Source organism: Myiozetetes cayanensis, unplaced genomic scaffold, assembly GCF_022539395.1.
Source record: "Myiozetetes cayanensis isolate MyiCay16 unplaced genomic scaffold, myiCay2020 scf12, whole genome shotgun sequence".
NCBI classification, from domain to species: Eukaryota; Metazoa; Chordata; class Aves; order Passeriformes; family Tyrannidae; genus Myiozetetes; species Myiozetetes cayanensis.
Genome location: NW_026086826.1, coordinates 11,435,396 through 11,453,876, shown reverse-complemented (window position 1 = coordinate 11,453,876; position 18,481 = coordinate 11,435,396). Strand labels below are relative to the sequence as shown.

The 18,481-nt window shown below is 39.7% G+C and overlaps 1 protein-coding gene across 4 annotated transcripts in view; it reads right to left on the bottom strand.

Moving 5' to 3' along the window:
• The window catches only part of PATJ (PATJ crumbs cell polarity complex component), a 148,993-nt gene that overhangs the window by 83,909 nt on the left and 46,603 nt on the right, over nt 1–18,481 (bottom strand). For all 4 annotated transcript variants that reach the window (XM_050306309.1, XM_050306306.1, XM_050306308.1 and 1 more), the window contains 9 exons: nt 12,530–12,739; nt 11,516–11,635; nt 8,327–8,692; nt 7,238–7,358; nt 5,661–5,817; nt 4,536–4,607; nt 3,534–3,711; nt 2,577–2,687; nt 1,658–1,735 (listed from right to left, as the gene is read on the bottom strand). In XM_050306309.1, the coding sequence (XP_050162266.1) occupies nt 1,658–1,735; nt 2,577–2,687; nt 3,534–3,711; nt 4,536–4,607; nt 5,661–5,817; nt 7,238–7,358; nt 8,327–8,692; nt 11,516–11,635; nt 12,530–12,739 (1,413 nt within the window). The remainder of the gene's footprint in view (nt 1–1,657; nt 1,736–2,576; nt 2,688–3,533; nt 3,712–4,535; nt 4,608–5,660; nt 5,818–7,237; nt 7,359–8,326; nt 8,693–11,515; nt 11,636–12,529; nt 12,740–18,481) is intronic.

Here is an 18,481-nt window from a genome sequence, read left to right as displayed (position 1 = left end):
GGTTTCTTTGTAAGGCTCAGAGGGACAAGTTTCTCTCATCCCTCCTGCCCCACTGAAAAACCAGATGAATAAATTATATCTGACTACTCTATTACACCACTTTTTTGTAGTAACACAAAGGCAAAAGCACAGTTTACACAGCCAAGAAGCAAAATAATGTTGATATCTGGTTTGTCCACAATTGTTTTAAGTGATTTTATATAAATAAAGTGATAATTTTTAAACAAACACATAAACAGAGGAGGATAAACACCAACACATGGAGCAAAACCTTCAGTGTTGAAAAAATAATTCATCGTACAGGAAAAGGCAGGTTTTCAGCTGCATGAGGCTGCTTTCAAACCAAACTCTTTTGTGACACTTTGAAGACTGGACTAGAAATATCACTGATTCCCCATAGGGATGTGGACTAATAATCCACTAATAGCAACTCTTTCCAACTCTGAGATGGCACTTCGGAAGCGCAGTACGACTGCTTTGTGAATTAACGTTCAAAGCTAAAAAGGAGCTACATATTTATGCACTGAAGCTCTTTATTCCACCCACCAGTTTATAGCACCAACAGATGAAAAAGGTTTGAAAAAAATGAGGCTCCCTCTTTAACCTCGGAACGCTGTAGAACGTGACACACCAGAGTGCTGGAGATTAAAGGCAGCACATTGCAAGAGGATGAGAGCTTTTGAGATTAGAAATATAGATAAAAAAACCAAGAAAAGGGGATTGTAACTGCTTCATTGGAAGTATTATCCACTGGCATGAAAGCATATCTTCAACACCTTCCTGATTTTTTTGAATAGCTGAGCCTTGTAGCTTTCTGTACCTGAAAGGAAAAATTCTGGAGGCAAGAGGGTCTTTTCAGGTACCCAGAGTACTGAGTAGGATCAAATGAAAAGTTCATCCTATTTGTAGTTGGCATATTAAACTGCACCAGCAAAACTTAGTGTCTGCATTAATTCTGTCTCTGCTTCTCCAGTTCTGACACTCTGAAAGTACCTGATCTACGCTCCTCAGTCAGGGCAATTCCCAGAGGAAATCACCAGACCATGTGAGTGACATGGCTGGGAATGAGAAATTAATATTTTCCCTTACTGCAGCCATTAAAACAAATTCACTTATACCAGACTTCTTCTCTTTTAAAACTGCTGTGAAGTTATTTGGAAGTCACTGCGCAGTAACCACTTCACAATTAGCTGAGCAGCTACAGATCCCTCGGTCATTTCCTTGTTTTACACAGCTATGGGAAATGCAGGAGACTCAGTGGATTTAATTATCCTATAACATGATTTTACTGAATTTCAGCCAGCCTCAGATTAAGGATATTATTTGTGTACATGTTGCTACTTCTCTGTTTCTGCTGAACAAAGGGAATCAATTTGCCTCCACATGGAGCAAAACAGGTACTTCAGAGACATGACAGTGAGGAGCTGTGCTAAGTACAGGGTTTCAGCACCCAGCAGACACCCAAAGAATATTTGTCAGAAACCTACCTTGTATTTGGCAGACATTTGGCAAAAATTCATAGAATCAAAGATATTTCAACAAATCACTTTAAATTTAATGTCAGACTTCAGAGAAAGCTTATCATAGAGTTATGATACATGCTATTATACCATTTGATTCAGTAAAACTTAGGTATAGATTTGAATGGAATAAATACCTTATCATTCTTATTTTCTTTGCCTGCATCCTGATCTTTGCTGACTTTGATTCCCTTAGGCTGGGAGGGAGCAACCACCTGAAAAACAGTGCATATTACACACATTAGAAAGAGTATTACAACTGCAAAAAACCCATCCCAAATCAGGTCATGACAGTGACAAAGTTACCCAGTACTGTCTTCATTTTACCCCATGTAGAAGGGCATTGCAGTGCAGTCTTTACATTATATTCTTTTACTGAATTTAATGGATTATATTATTTTCTGAACTTACAAACATTCCAAACTTATTTCTACTGCTCACTGGTTGATATCTAGCCCCAAAATCTACCAAAATTCCCAATTAACTTCTCAGATTACATCAAAAGCACAGAAAAATTTGGGGTTTCTGTGTATACTTCAGTGTAGGCAGAATTGTATGCCTTTTCTTACTCAGGTTGTTAAAAATTCCTGCCTTGACCTCAAAGATGAGGAGATACCTAAAACCTCTTGGAAATTAACTTGCTCCCAAATAACTACTTCAGGTCCCTTTGGTGACACATTTTACATGGAGCTGATGGTGTGAATCTGCCTAATTTTAATTTTAATTACACCTTTGTTCCCCCGCATAACAGAGTATATTTTTAGATTATGAAATATGGACAAATTAAATACACAGGGCCAGACTCTTATTACACAGGTGGGAGAGCTGAATTAACACCTAGTCAGCCAATTTATATCTACTCAAGGTAAATCAGAGAAATGAGGTTTCAAATCAGGCCAGAGAAGTAATCAATCAATCAACTGGTCTATAACTGAAAGGATCCATCCTTGGACACAAAAATTGATGGAACTTGCTGAAAGGAGTTGAGCCAAGCTTAAAATAAGATGCATATTAAAAATTTATTAAGTTTTGGACTAAAAACAGAAATAAACTTACTTTTGGTACGTTAGCCAGACCCTGAACTACAAACACAACAGGATTTCCCGCGTTCTTGATGGCTTCTACTGCTTCCTCGTGGGTGGCATTTTGGAGATCTATCCCAGAAACCTAACAAACAATGTTTATTTTTATTAGGTAGAGAGTCATTGCAAGAGATCACACACACTTGCAGAAGATTAGTGTTTCTGAGGAAGGTATCAAAAACAGTCGAGAGGAATTATTTGTAAAGTATGTTTCCATAGTGGTTTAAGGAAAATTGTACTATTTAGAAATCACAATTAAAAGATGGCCATACGTCTCCCAAAACAATTTTTCCAGATAAAAACATAAGGAATAAGATTGTCAGTGTTATATAATGTTAGGTGTAATATAACTCTTTCAGATTTTACCTGTTTTTAAACTAAACCTGAGCAGCACTATCAGCTTGGGAACCCTGATTCAGAAGTATTAATTTGGATAATAATGAGTAAAAAAGTCAACACTGAGTCACAGGTGAGGGGCAGGAATGACAATTTCCCCCACATCACCTGCCAGAATCAGGGATTTGCCCCAAGTAGCAGTTAATCAGTTATCTACTCTAAGTCCACACACACTAAATAACAGCCCATATTTCAGCATGAAGAGTCCATGTTCTTCTCTGTGTTAAAATTATGCTTATAGGTATGCTATAACTTATTACTCATTTATATGGGAAGAGACCACTCCCATTTTTTTCATTCCCCCTCAGACACCAGGACATGTCTTTTCTTAAATATAAAGGAGAATGTTAAAAGAGCTCCACAGTTAGACCTTAGAAAAAAAAAAGACACCACCAGAGGTTTCTTTTGGTTTTAAAAACACAGTTTTGTCAATACTTCATGAAGTGGTGGTAGTATTTTGTCTCTCTCTCCTCCCAAAGCTGTTTGAGTCAATCTTTATTTCTTAGACTAAAAAGGCAGGTTTATCTCCATTTACCTCAAGTATTTTATCTCCAGTTTTTAAAGCCCTGGTTCTTCCTGCTGGGCTGTCTTCCAAAACTTGTTTGATAAAGATCCCTTTAAGTTCCTCTCCATTCTTCAGGCGCTTTATGACAGTTTGTCCACCAACAATACTGATTCCAAGAGACACGTGAGGGTCTCTGAAGATCTCAACACTGAAAAAATACGTGTGGTAGTTTAACATCTTCAAACAGTTTATTTAAACTATAAATGTGAATCTTTAAATAAATGTAAGCTCCTGGTCTTTCAAGGAGATTTAACAGAGTAAAGAGATAAAGTCAGAAGCCTAAGAATGCTCTCAACAGAGTTTTTACCCTGAGTAGATTTCACCCTACAAAAAGAACACAATTCTGTTGCCAATCCAGGTCCACTGGGCAGAGGCTTTCCTTTTTCTTTCAGAGGAAGTCAGATCTTCAAGTAAACACTCATCCTCTTTCAGCTTGAGCAAATTGTCTGGAAATGGGAAGCCCTGCAAGTGGCACACTAGACAACTACTACAGTGTTTCATACAACTTTCTGAACACTGCATTAATCAGCTTAAGCAGGAACTTTCTGATCATATTTTACTCAGAACTATAAAAACAATTCACCTAAAAATGTTAACAATACAACAAGGATGTGGCTAAAAGTTAGCCTGGCAATTTGGAATTGTGCCATGGATTTTAGCAGGGAACTCGTGGAAAGGGAGACAGCAGCACTATGTGCATTGTTCACACCTAATAGTTATTAAATGAGCAAGAACTTGTAGGTCATCCACAACGTAAACCAGCCAAGCTTTCCCAAGTCAGCTGTATAAATAGAAGGCATAATTCTGTTGAACATCTGTTAAAAATTCACTGTATCTAGGAAAGCCCAAGGTACACAAGTACCCTAAAGTTACTGGCAGAGGAGGGGAATAAAAAAACCGAGAACTAATTGGGCTCACAGAAAAAAAGACATAAGGTAAATGGGAAGGAATAATGTAATTATATGAACATACGTCCGTGGTGGTCCCCAGTGGCTGAAGTTTGGAGTTTCTTCTCCTTCTCCTTCTTCTCTCTCGGGTAATTCACTAATTTGGGGCAGAGGGAGGGAAGAATAAAAAATAGAAGAGGCAGCACCCATGCCAGGTCACAATTCCTTACATATTTTGTATCTGGCAGCAAGACAGCAACACCTTCTCACACTGTCCAGTTTAACCCAAATGTACAGAGTCAACAGACTAGACAGGAATTTTTGTATTTAGGTTTAAATGTACTTCAGGAATGCTCCAGAAATAAACATGATGGGCAGACCAAATTTATAAGCTGCTCTGTGATATACAAATCTGCACTGCATTTACTCATTTGAAATGACTATTTAAGCAATTTTAACATTTACTTTCTGATAAATATGCCGCGATGCTTAGAGAGGGACATAAACATGCCAAAACCAGCCTAGCTGACCAGAAAGCAGATCATCATGCAGCTGGGAGACCAGAACAGATCCTGTGTGTTCCAAAGCTATGGAATAATCCCCTCACCTTACTGCTGAGCTGCTTTCCCTCTAAGGGGAGATTACAGATGAATTAGGGAAGTACCAAGGATTGGAATCAGCAGGCTCCAAAAGCTCCATTACCTACTCACCCAAAACTGCTGGGGAACCTGGGACACTTGATAGATAAGGCGAATATCTAAAAACAGTGCCAGCTCAGGGTTTCTCAGCACCACTGGCAAGACTAAGGTTTCCTGCAGAGAGCCATGGTTGAACTGCTCTTCCCAAAAGGAAGAACAAACGAAAGGGAAAACCAAGAGGACAGAGCTATAGTAAGTAGCTAAGGGGGGGCCAATGCTGCTGTAAAGGCTACATCCCTCTCCTCCAGGACACATCCATACTACCCTCACCGTGGAGTAAGTGAAGGAGGTGGCAGAGTCATTCACACCTTTCTGCCCAGTACTCAGGGGAGGAAACATGGGAAGCTTTAAGGTTTTAAGGCAAACTTCAGCTCCTTGGGCAAAAGTCATCAATGTATCTTAGCATTTCGCACAGCCTTTAATGATGAGTCAGTAAAGTAAATAAGTAAAGCAAGAAGACAGTTAAGATTTTTAACTGAAAGTCTTTCAGAACCTGAAATATTTCTCCATACCTGCATGACACTGTTCTAGGTTGAGCTAAGGTGGTTACTCTCCCAGATTCCAGGTTCTTAGAGAAAACATCATTCTCTCCTTTTAGCTCTTCCTTTTCAATAGCTTCCAAATCAATAGCAAGCCCAGATCCTTTAGAGTCAATCTGCAGCTTTGTCCCTGAAGAAGAAAATGGGTAGATGAGAATTTTTACTTCCTCTGTCCCTGCACTGATCAGTTATCATCCTTGAAACCCTTAGCTCACCAGGTTCCAAATGTGTTCAAGGCCAGGTTGGACAGGGTTTGAAGCAACCTGGTCCAGTGGAAAGTGTCCCTGCACATGGCAGAGGGATGGAACAAGATGGACTTGAAGGTCCCTTTCAACCCAAACCACTCCAGGTTCTGTAATTCTATGAAATGTGGATGTTGTGTGATGATCAGGAGGCTTAGAGATACAGTACATTTATTTTTGAAGGAAATTTAAACCACACTAACCAGTTTTTTATAGCACCTCGCTTCTGATGTACATACAGTCAAGTAGTAACAGGAAACATCAGATCTCTGTGGAACTCAGACATTCTTAAATACAACTCACATGTCAGATGCTCCTCACAAAAACATATGGTTAGGAATGGTGAATCTATCCTTTGTGTAGGGACAGCAGAGCCCTGCTCCAGCACTGAATCCCACCGTGCTGGGGAAGACTGATGTCATTTTGGTGATAGAAGCATCAACATTAATGGAACTACCAGAGCTCCAGTGTGTCACTGTAGCTCACACACAGTGGCTGCTACACAGGTGCAGGTGACAAAGACAGTAAACAGGCCAACCTCCTTCCTCCTGACCAGGGAGTGTTACTTCAGCCAGGTTGATAAATTTATTTCCCTGATGATCTACCAAATTCTAACCTTCCATGTCTGGCCATCTGACAAGGAGAAACTCTGCTCTTGAACACACGTTACAAACCCAAGATATGGGGCAATATCTACTATAGAGTTCCCCTGCAAACTTGTGGTTGTGGTAAAGTCACCTCCAGAACCTGTCATTTAATTTTTAAAAATTTTTTTAAGTGCAAAAATCCACACAGTTAGCAGTCAAAAGTGACTGAGAAATAATCCTGAGAGATGTTACAGCAATGAGCTATTTTCCTTACAGGTGGAGTCCTCCTGCAAACACTGGCTACACAGAATAAAGTGATTTCCACAGGCAGGACAAAGCTGCAGCCCATTTCAGTATCATTTGTGACAACTGTGTGTAAAGATCGTGGAATCATGGAATGGTTTGGGCAGGAAAGAACCCTAAAGTTCATCTCATTCGACCCTTCCACCAGACCAGGTTGCTCCAAGCCCATTCCAACCTGGCCTTGAACACTTCCAGGGCTGGGGCAGCCAGAGCTTCTCTGGGCAACCTGTGCCAGGGCCTCACCACCCTCTGATTAAAGAATTTCTTCATAAATTCTAATATAAACCTGCCCAGACTGTGTTGAGCCTGCAAAAGTCTTCATTTAAATGTTGTATTATTTGAAAGAATTTGTGTTTTGGTATAAAATTCAAATTTGTAAATATGAAATTACAAGGTAAAGAAAAAGCTTCTTACAAACCTAAATCCATCTTGCTTTTTTCTTCCGACTGACTAGTTTCAATATCAAAGATGTCTTTCTGGTAACCACTGTGTGCTGTGGTTTCAGGAAAGAGTGACCTTATAGTAGCATTTTCTTCACACTTCACAGAGGAGAAAAAAAGTAATTAAAATTAGAAAGCAATGGTTTTAACTTACACAGAGGTATTTGACAGGAACATTAATTTTTACAGCAAACATACACATTTTCTCAGCCACATTCATATTTATTCAGATAACTATGAAATACTAACTACTTATTTAAATACTAACTGCTCATTTATGCACTGTATTAAGAAGAGGCATGAAAAATGTGACATTCAATTGCAATATAAAGCAACTGTATCTTTCTCTCGATGTAATTCAGACAAAAAGTTCTTTACTCCTGCTCATTTGTTGTTTATAAGTAACAGATATATAAATTTAATATCATGCACTCTGGTATAAAACTTTCAGTAGAAGCTGCATTTTAGCCTGTTTATGCACATAGTGCGTAAAGGGACGAGCCTGACAAAACCTGAAATTCTCTGTGGCTGTGATGTTAAATCCTTTTCCACTTCAGTTTTTGGATATAAAAGCACACATCTCAGAAGCTGGTGCATGGGAGGTTGATATTATCACTTTTTTTCTTTGGTAAGGGAATGAACAAAGAATCAGGAGGAAAAAAATAACTCTCAGAATACTTGAGAAGGACATATAAACGGGAGTTCTGTAATTTACCTGAAGCTCTGTCTTCTCCTACTCCTTTATCCACCAATATCCTTGTTACAATTGCTTCCACCATATCATTTTTCACTCAACTGCACTATCATCTGGCTAAAGGAAGTGATTTGGATTAAAAATTTCACTTCCTTTCAGCAAAGCCCCATGTCTATTAAAACCATGTAGTGACATTCTGCCGTTACTGACATGCATCCAACAAGTAATCAAAAGAACCTTCCAAAACGTACAGAAGGTTTCCGTTAGAGGTACCTAAGTAATTAAATTAAACAGAGTTTAGGTCTAGACTTTGCCCTTAGGTCTGGGTTCCATGGTCAGGGTACACCACTGAGACCAGCATAGCATTCCTTACCATTTGATCTTTACTGAATGGATATTCCAGGGACTGTTCTGGACTTAAATTAACACTGGATCTCAAGTCTTGTATTTCAGTACTCTCTAGTTGCTTTGCCCATCGTTCTGTATCGAGGTTCCTGTCTGGAGTTGCCTTCTGCCCACAGGATGCTTTGTATTTCAGGAAGTCGTCTTCATACTCCTCATCCACCAGCATTTCCCGTTCTTCATCCATGTCTTCTGTTCTGGGTTTCAGGAATTCACACATCTCCCAGGACTCCCTCTCATCCTCATCGTCATTTTGAGAAAGCTGAAATGACCTTCCCAAGTCCAAATGTGGTTCATCAACAAGTTCTTCTTTAAAAGGTGTTTCATCTCTGAAACCCTGCACAGAACATTACAGGAATATAGACAGATTTTACATTATGTTTCCTCTTAACTCTTTTAAAACTATGGTTTTTTACTCATCATAAAAGTACATCCTGATTTTTAAAGTGAAAATCTTCTACCTTTTGCATTTTCTAAAAGAAAACAGACTGACTTATGATTTTAATGCCAAAAGTAGACAGTGCAATGAATTTTTTTAAATATAACAGAATTAAAGTTGCACAGCTTAGATATGGCTGCAGTCATTTAAAAAAAGTTAGGGACTGAAAATTATTAATTAACAGTAATAAACCTATAGGAAAAAGTATATATAAATCCATTTAAAGTATCTCCGTGTTTCAGACTTACCTGTTTTATGTACATTTCTTACAATATGATCAGCTAAATAAAAAATAGCTGAAGAGTTTGCTCATGCAACAATATCAGCAATTAAAAAAACCCCAAAACACCCACTAATCAAAAGCCACAGTCCTTTGCACTACCTTGGATATTCCATACAATATTTGACCTGGGTCAGAGAGGAAATGGATGACCCACATACTCAAAGAAAAGGATATAAAAGGATCATTAAATAATGCCCTTTCTGTTTTAAAGGGAACAGTGCTCACTTTTCTATTAAATTCAAGTCACAGGAAAAAAAAGCCAAAAACAAACAACAAAACCAAGAGAAAAGGTATGAAAATCCACACTGAAAGATCTCACTCAACAGCTCCTTTCCTGGGATTTGTCGTGTGCCTCCCCAGTTTCCAGTGCTCCCTGTTTCTCCCAAATAGAACGGAGTGTTGATCATTGGCTCACAGTGAGTCTGCACAGGCATCAGATATTTTATGCCTGAACCAGAAACGTGCTACACACAGAAAGGTTTTACCTTCCTTTGTCAGGCCACCAAGTCTGTGTGGCCTGAAGAATGCCCAAACCCATCTTCAAGGCCCTGAATCCCCAAATTCCAAAACCAATGTACAGATTCAGGGCTCCTCACTAAAAATGTTTTTCTTTCTGCTTCCTGCCCCTTCCCAGACTCCCTAAGGTACTGAACCATTTCTGACCTTTAGTATCAGAACCCTGTGTTGTTGCATTTGTACAAATGCAGAAGAAAAACCCTCAGATGCTGCCAAAATGTTTGTACAATTCAAGTGAGAGGCAGGAGAGAAAACAAGAGAGAGACAAGAGCATGAGAAAACAATGCAGTCAATACCAGCTGGCACAAAAGCAGAACATCAGCAATCTAGAAATCAGCACAACTTTTCATAAGCATTAAATGTTCCTTTAAGCTATTTGACTTGTGTACCTCGATCTCACAAAACACCCTGTCTGAAGAGATCCTAATTCTCTCCATCTTTATTCCATTTAGTTTCACTTCAATCCTGCAGCATCATTCTCCCAACACTTCCACCAGCTCCATCATTACATAAAACAGTTGCCTGAGCTCAGAACCACACACAGTTTGTGTTACTGATCCAGCAGTTCGCTTTGTATCATCCCTGACTGCTGCACTGCAGCAGCAGACGCTCCCAATGGCACAGGGAATGCTGCAAATATGACATAAAGTCTACTGTGGTAGCAAATAAAATATCCAAGTTCCTTTTTTTTTTTTTTTTTTGGTTGAAATTCAGCTTTGTCAGCACATCAGAGTGGGAGCCATCATGACGCACCACTCTTGGCTCTTATGTGAGCAGATAAGATAATGAATGGATGGAAATTTTAGCCACTACCAATGCTCTCATACATGAGGTGAAACAAAATGCAACCAAACGCCTCTTAGGTCCAGTTTCTATATTCAGCAGGACTTTTAGATAAAATACTTTCTTTAAAAATACTCAGTAACATTAGTTTTATTTAGGAAGCAGAGAAACAATCTGAGCTAGCAGAGGACTAATTCTCTGCCAGGAACCCTTCCTATGCACCTGTAAAAGAACAAACTCCATTTTACACCATGAAAATTGGTAAATATCATTTATCATTACCCAGATTAATTTCTTCATAGTATACCTACATCTGCCCCATAATACTGCTCCTTTTGGTGGTTCTAATATGCAATTTCAGTATTAAAAATGTTTGCATTCAGAGATAGGTAAATATGTTTAGCTACAAGAAAATGTAGAATTTATTTTTCTTCCTGTTTCAGTTCTGGAGGATCCTGGCATTGTCTTTTCCGGTCTAAAAAGGATGCATTTACCAGTGTGAAGTCTGCAAAGCGCTTGAGAACAGATGAAAATTAAAAGATATCCACATGTCTCTAACTCTGCACTGGTGAGTACTGCAATATTATTGCCTATTACCTCAGTATTTGAGTTTCTCACTATCTTTAGTGCCACATCCTCCCACAATAAAGAGAATTATTTTCACAGAGAATAAGAAAGAGGAGAACTGAGGAAGAGGGCAAAGAAATCACTCCAAAGAACATCAGAAGGCTATAAAGAAGAACATATTTCAAGTGTGACTTATACACTAAACTACTTTTTTGTTTTGCTTCGTTATAATTAAAAGCATTCTCCTTCCTTACCTTACTTCTTTTGCAAAGCTGAACCTACTACTTATGGGTAATAATAACACAGCATTCTTATTTCATATCCAAGGTAACCTAAGGTATTTTAATGACATAATAAATTTGATAAGGCAGTCTGGGAACTGCATTGGTAAGTGTTCCCTGTTCGCAACACACTTTGCACACAGTTTGCTGTTAGAGGCTTTTTCAGAGGGGATCCAGCCTGAAGTCTACACAATACTTCGGCCTTATCTCCAAAAAATACTAATTTTTTACTTTAAAATATCATTTCCTGTCTGTATAAAATTAAGCTGAACGAAAAAAATAACCAAATACCTGTGGCGCTTCAAGTATTATTGAGAAATTAGTGTTATCTATTGGTTCTGGAGACCCAGGGCTGGTTCTAATGCTGCTGGTATCCACACTGTGCATGTTCTCCTCCTCTCTGCTTTCTCCCTAGAGAAGGCAATCCAAATGATGAGTCAGGAAAACAACAAAAAAATTCCCACATTTTTCAATAAATTAAAAGGGAGAGAGAGAATCAACCATTAGAAAAGAGATAGGGAAAAAGTTACAGAATTATAAAAGTGGAAAGTCATAAATGGAGAAGATGAAGACAACAGTGTCTATTTTTTGAAGATACTGGTTCAGATACACTAAAAAATAGAGATGTTTTGGAAAGAAAGACAAATACAAGGACATGAACAATGAAATATCACATTTTAGAAAAGAAAAGAATATATTTAACAGCCTTCCTACATTCCTATTTCACCACTCATCTACCACTTTGAATTACAAGCACTTTCTATTAGCTGGGGCTTTAATTAATTTTGCCTGGGTGCCCTTGATGAACAATAGTGCAGCGTTCTCCAGTAAACTACTGTCTGTTCCAAAGCCCTGATTCTAGAAAAAGGAAATTCTGCTTGAATTTACAGTCTTGACTTCAAACAGATCAAGTTTCTTTGATGTCAGTGGAGCTCAAGCAAGCACTTAGCAATGTCTTAGAGTGAAATGGACTTCAGCACATATTTAACTGATTTGCTGAATTGCCTGAACCACGTTACACCTATGCACAGTGCACATGGGTTTGCCCAGACACGTCTCCTGATTCCACGTGGATGTTCTTTAAGGAGGAACTTGAGGATGCTGGTTTTCCAGTCAGACCCAGACCTTTTGGACTTTGAGATGCCCATTTGCCAGGATTTCTGGACATGTCAAGGTGTATGCACAGCAACTTAGTTGCTTTCCAAATGCACACATACTTCCATTCTAAATTCTCCCCCCAAATACAACAGTGCAGTCAACACGTCACAGGATCAAAGGAAAAAAAAAGTTAAAATCAGTCCTTACCACCAAAGGCTTGCAGATTCCAAGAGAAACTGTACCTGGGGGCACAGATTTCAACACTTCCACTGCCTCTGCCAAAGTGGCGCTGTCCAAATATTTCTCATTGACGAAGACCAAGCGGTCCCCCGGTAACAGCTCCCCACCACGCTCAGCTACTCCACCTGCCACCAAGGAGCTGATCACAATGGCTGTTCTTGTTGGATCCAAGGGATCCTGTGGGGAGGGAGGGAAAAAAAAAACTGAAAAAACCCCAAGTGAAAACCTTGAAGGATGATGTTTATTTGGAGAATGTAAAGAGCACTCAAGCACGTTCATCATTTAATGCTACAGAACTGAAGTCTGCTGAGATATTAAAAAAAGACTGTCTCCTAATACTGCCAAGGCTTACAGTTCACAAAAAGAAAGATATTCCATCACTTGCCTAATCCATTAAGAAATTTTCAAATCTGAAAGGTGACCGATACCCTGCCTGCCCTCTCCTTACACACACACAGACACAGCCAGACCAACCTGCAAATAGAACAACAACACTGGCACCCTTCCACAAGCCTCCATCCAGCCTGGGACGAGCTAATGTCACAGAAAATAACCGTTCTGCACGTCACCTGAGAGCTCCAGAGCATCAAAACTGATGGTAAAAGGAACCATTGCAAGATTAGAAATTTAATTAAAAATATTAAGTTAAAATTAAAACCCAAAACATTCAAGAAATAGCGGTTTATATTTGCTCTGTTACTGCAGTGTTTCTGCTTTGTCAACTGCACAGGACAACTTATAAAAGACATTTTCTCCACCCTTGAAGCTCCCTTAACGGGGTACAGGAGACAGCAACAGAAGAGTAACTAAGATTATTACTGAAGACAAGGAACACTGCAGTGGTGGATACAGAGAATGTGAAGCAGAAAAATATCATACACATTGATGAGGCTGTAAACTGATGTAAAGATATTAACTTCACTTATTTTTTTCCAGAAGTAGCCTCTGATTTGTGCCCTGTACCATTTCTGTCATGCATTCAACGATTTCAAAACCAATCCTCAATCCAACTGAAATTACTATAAATTATTATACAGTGGCAGAAAAAGACACAAAACAATTTTTTTTTAAATTTTTGTTTTGTTTGTTTTGTTAAAACTACAATTAGCTTTTCTCCCCCTTGGTAAGGGTTCATAGAGTTCAGAAATGCTCCTTGCATGCACTGGGTCTCCAAGTGCATAATCGTGGATTGTTTTTCCCTCAGGACTTGCATCTTACTCAGGGCATGGGAGGGATAAAAAAAGGGCAAAATTCAAATCACAAAGACCACCACGAATTCAGCACCTCAGTGTTAATTTGAAAACAGGAATGCTTTTTAAACTCTTTTATTTTTATATGACTATACACTGCTTTCCAAGGGCACATGTTTTTTAAGGTATGTGCAAACATATGAGGCAATGACTGTAATATCTGTAAAAGGCTGAAATTAGAGACCTGAAATTAGAGTTCAGCAGGAAAAGCCACGATGAAGCTGGATTCAAGTAAACATGTATCAGCAATAATTCTCTCCTGTTCTACTGCTTAATCCTGCTATTTTATAATCTTCCCAAACCCTGGGTATCCGCACTGCACAGAAGAAGCTTCTTTATGAGTATCATGTCTTGATAATCAAGCCCAGAAGCCTCTCTGTGTTCTGCCTCCTGAACCTGTGCCAAGGAGCTCCGTTTGCCTGACTGTCTGTGCCCAAACCTGCCACACACAGTGCCCAGGGGAAGGATTCCATGTGTTTCCAACAGCAAGAGAGCCATGCACTGCATCCAGTTTGGAAATTTTTAGAAGCAAAACAAAACGCAGGAAGTTCAGAAGGAGAATCCATAGGAATTACAAAATATTTATAAAAAAAAAAGGTTTCGCTTTAAGTGTTGAATTTCAACAATTAAAATTACTGCTGCCCTTTGCTCAGATCGGGCTTTGCCTCTGTCCCCAACCAGCTCAACAGCCATAGAACAAACACAGACTTTTGAGGTGTTTTTAGTCTCGGGGTTTGCTTCAATGCAAATTAAAAATAACCTTTTGGATGTTCTTGCAAACCCAGGATTGTGTCAACACAGCCATTTTCCAGCAAGCAAGGCACTGTTCACATTAGGAAAGCTTTACTGTAGAACTAAACCAGCAAGTTTTCCTATCATGGGCTCATCTTGCCGTGGCAAGGAAGGTTTATGCTGGTTCCCTAAATGGGTGAAAGCTCTCTCAGCAAAACGACCCCTTTGCTGACACAACAGCTTTTATAATATGACTTTTGCTAGCTTAGCTATATTGATAAAAAATGAACAAAACAAACCCTTATACATGCAGATAAGCTGACAAAAATTCTGTGAGTGAATGACTGGTCCAGTAATTATGGTACTGGTTGAGGACTGGGGATCAGGTTCAAACCCTGCTCTGTTTGATCCAAAGCTGCTCTTTTTTTGGGTTCTGAATCCAAACCATTTAGGTAGGATATGAGAATCTCACCATTAGTTTTTATGTGCAGATATTCAAGGTCTAACTACTGCATTTCTGATGAGAAACAGTCCTGTTTCAACTTATCACTGAAATAAAAACATTTTTGCTCAGTAAATCATCGTGTTTTGTTAAGAGATAATTTAGCTGAAAAAAGTGTTCCAACCAGCTTTAATCCTCATGATAAACATGAAGAGAACTCCTGCAAAGGAACAGCTCTTATGCAGTTAAGTTTTGAGGACAATGTGGTTATTTTTGCTGCTTCACAATATGCAGTGGAATTGCTTCATGAAGAGCAGCAGCAGAAATCTTCTTAAAAAAGGAGCCCATATTAAAAACTGTTGTCCAGCCAAACAGAAAACAGGGGTTACAATTCCACTGCTGATTTCAAGCAGAGGGAGCTGTTGCACAGGGAGAGAAGAAAGGGATAAACTGCACAGTGAGAGCTAAGGCAGGAACACGAGCAGTGCTGTAAAACCTGAGTTTGATCCCAGTGACTGAATCACAATGCCATTGCCATAAGGAATGCAACAAAAGCTGAACAAGAAGACACAGACCTACCGAATTTCACTGTACAATCATGTAAACATATTAAATTATGTAAACATATTGCAACTGTGGATTGCATGGTGCTTTCCTTATCAAAACTAAAGGAACACTTTTTTTTTTAAATCTTGCCTTATGATTTACGCTTGAGCCCAAGACCATCCTAAAGAACACCACCTGCTAAAACAAGACAGCAAACATCAAATTTGCATCCCCATTTTCTAAATGGGGAGTGCAACTGGACCGTGTGGGTTGCTGTCTTGTTTTTGAAAGAAAGCAGGGCTAGCACCAGGATGAAAAACAGATTCTATACTAACTGCAAAAGGTACAGTTTGTATATAGTTAGAATAGTTAAAAGGCAAGTTCACTCCCACACTGGGCTTTTGGGGCTGTCTCCGTGTTAACAGACCAGCTAAAACCATTCCAAGTTACTAAACAGCACTAGCTGTGACTGCACACCCACCCTGAGGCTCTAGATTCATTTTACTTAGCTAACATTAAGCCATATAGTAAGTGATTTTTAGTTACTAGCAGTCAGGACCAGATTTCCAGCTCTGCTTCACAGTGAAAGGCTCATTTACAGACTGGGGAGAAACTCCCTCCCTCCAAACCCAGAGCTGAGATGTTGCTGCAAAGGTACTTGGGATACAGAAGGGACTCAAGTTCAGTAATTCAAGAAATTATTATGTGACTGCATTAGAGCAGAGGGAGAGTGCACTAGACAGCCCCATGCAACTCAGTCATCTTGAAATCAACATGAATAATAGAATTATTAAGAGTCAAAAAGACCTCCAAGATCATCATAAACCAGGCTTGGTACCATTAAAGAGGAAATTTTACCTTTACTGCAGGATTCCTTTACACAAACTAATCATTTATAAACAATGAGGAAAGGAACGGGACTGCAAAGTAAAGCTATGAGGAGAAAACCCCCCTTAACTCTCAAGCACTGACACAAACTCTTTTTTTAAAAGAAAGAATTACATGTAGAAAAGTTTGCCACTTGTATAAACCCTGAAAGCTGCCCCCCTGCCATGCAGCTTCAGCAGCCCAGGCCACTGGCCTTCAGGTAACCCTTTAAAGAACTTGTACTTTGTAGCTGGTGTCTCTCCCTTTGTGCCCAAGCCAGCCATGGAGTATATGAACTTGTTTAAAATAGTCACAATTTATTCATACTTAGCACACCATATATTTAACTATGTTGAACCATAGGTTTTCCCTTCCCCCCCTCATGTTTCTCATCAAAATCCACAAATGTTTCCTGGAGTCCAGGTGTCAAATTTTTCTTCTTATTTTCAGAGCCTCATTTGTTCTGGATTCATTTAGCACTGGAGAGTCAAGCAGGGGCCACTGCAGTTGCTGCCTCTGGGATCCCTGGATTTGGAGCAGTATGAGGTCTCTTAAAAACCTGAGCTCTCCTAAAATGTTAAGAGTCCCAGGAGCAGCAAGTTAAGAGAGTCCTACATGCAGTGCTGGACCTGTAACTTTACTGTGGCTTCAAGCGATTTGACTGCCATGGGCACCAGGCTCAGCTGTCAGAGTGCCTTAGGAAGCAAACCTGGAGACAGAACCAACGCAGCTTACCTCTGTCCATCACACTGGAAAACTGAAATGATAAACCAGACTGACTCTTTCTCGTCCTTTCTAAAATGTGAGGTGTGCAGCAGCCAAGAGAGGGCACTCCAGGCCAGCCCAGCTCCCACCACTGCAGGCATTCCATGCTCCAGCAAGTCCATCCCCATCTGTCCAGCCCCCAGCCCCAGCAGACCCTCACTAGGCTGAGGATGAGGAGCAACCCGGCTGATGCAACAACTCCATTGGATGGAAGCAGCTACCAAGTTTTCTGGGGTTTTGTTTGTGTTTTCCTCTTTGAAAGGTTCATATGAAAATGTAAGACAAAGCCACGGGTGACTGACATTCCCTGTGTAAAGTCACTCTCACTTAGTTACAGGCTATATTAGTTTTGGCATCGCTTAAGATCTAAATCCAGCTAGCCTGACTTCCTAGAATATTTCAGCTTTCTTCAAGCAACAAACTGCCTGCTGCCACAAAAGCACACATCCAAAATAGCATGGTGAAGGATCCCAAAAGAAACAATTTGAAACTTTTTTTTCCCTGTACCATTTTCTGATTTGTCTGAACATTTTTACAAGTGCAAATTTGTATACTGCAGATTTTTGTGAGAGAGCCAAAACAAGCGTGTTCAAGCTCAGAGGTCAGAGCAACCCGGCTTCATTACATTTTGCATGGGACCACTTCCAGGTCTAACATACATATCCATATTTAAAACTCTTCAGTGAATAAGATACCAGACTGGAAGACTCTGAGACACAACTCTGTTGATGCTGTACAAGGAAAATACACTCGTAAAAAGAACCAAAAGCATTTTATGTTTGCGTTACTATTATGTAGGACAAAGGTAGAACTGCACATGAGTAATGTACCTGTATGCTCAGTGTTGTGAAATTACTCAAAATACTCATCCACGCTCTCATTTTATGAAGTGCCAGTTGATCGCTTTGCAGAGCCACCCTCCACCTCGACATCAACAATGCCGATGGAATGCAAGAGTCAAGACTGATAAGCACCCTGCAGCCTCTTCAAAGCACTAAGTACCTCCCAACAGACAAGGAAGAGGGGGAGAGCCAGCTGTGAGTGAGGTCTGATTCCCTCCTTAAGGTGGCCTCAATTTAGAATTGAGACTCAAGGTCTAAATCTCCTGTTCATTCACTCCAGCACGTTTACAGGAGTTGGCTGTAGGAACTGCCAAAGGTACTCTAAAGCCTGGAAAAACATCCCTGAGAAAGTGCTCAACTAGTTTTTGGTTTTTTTCACTGCATCAGAGTGAAATTCGAAGCGTTTCAGACCTCCTTCTGCCTCTTCTACTCGTATTAGATTGCAGTCAGCAGGACTACTCAGGAAGAAGATTAC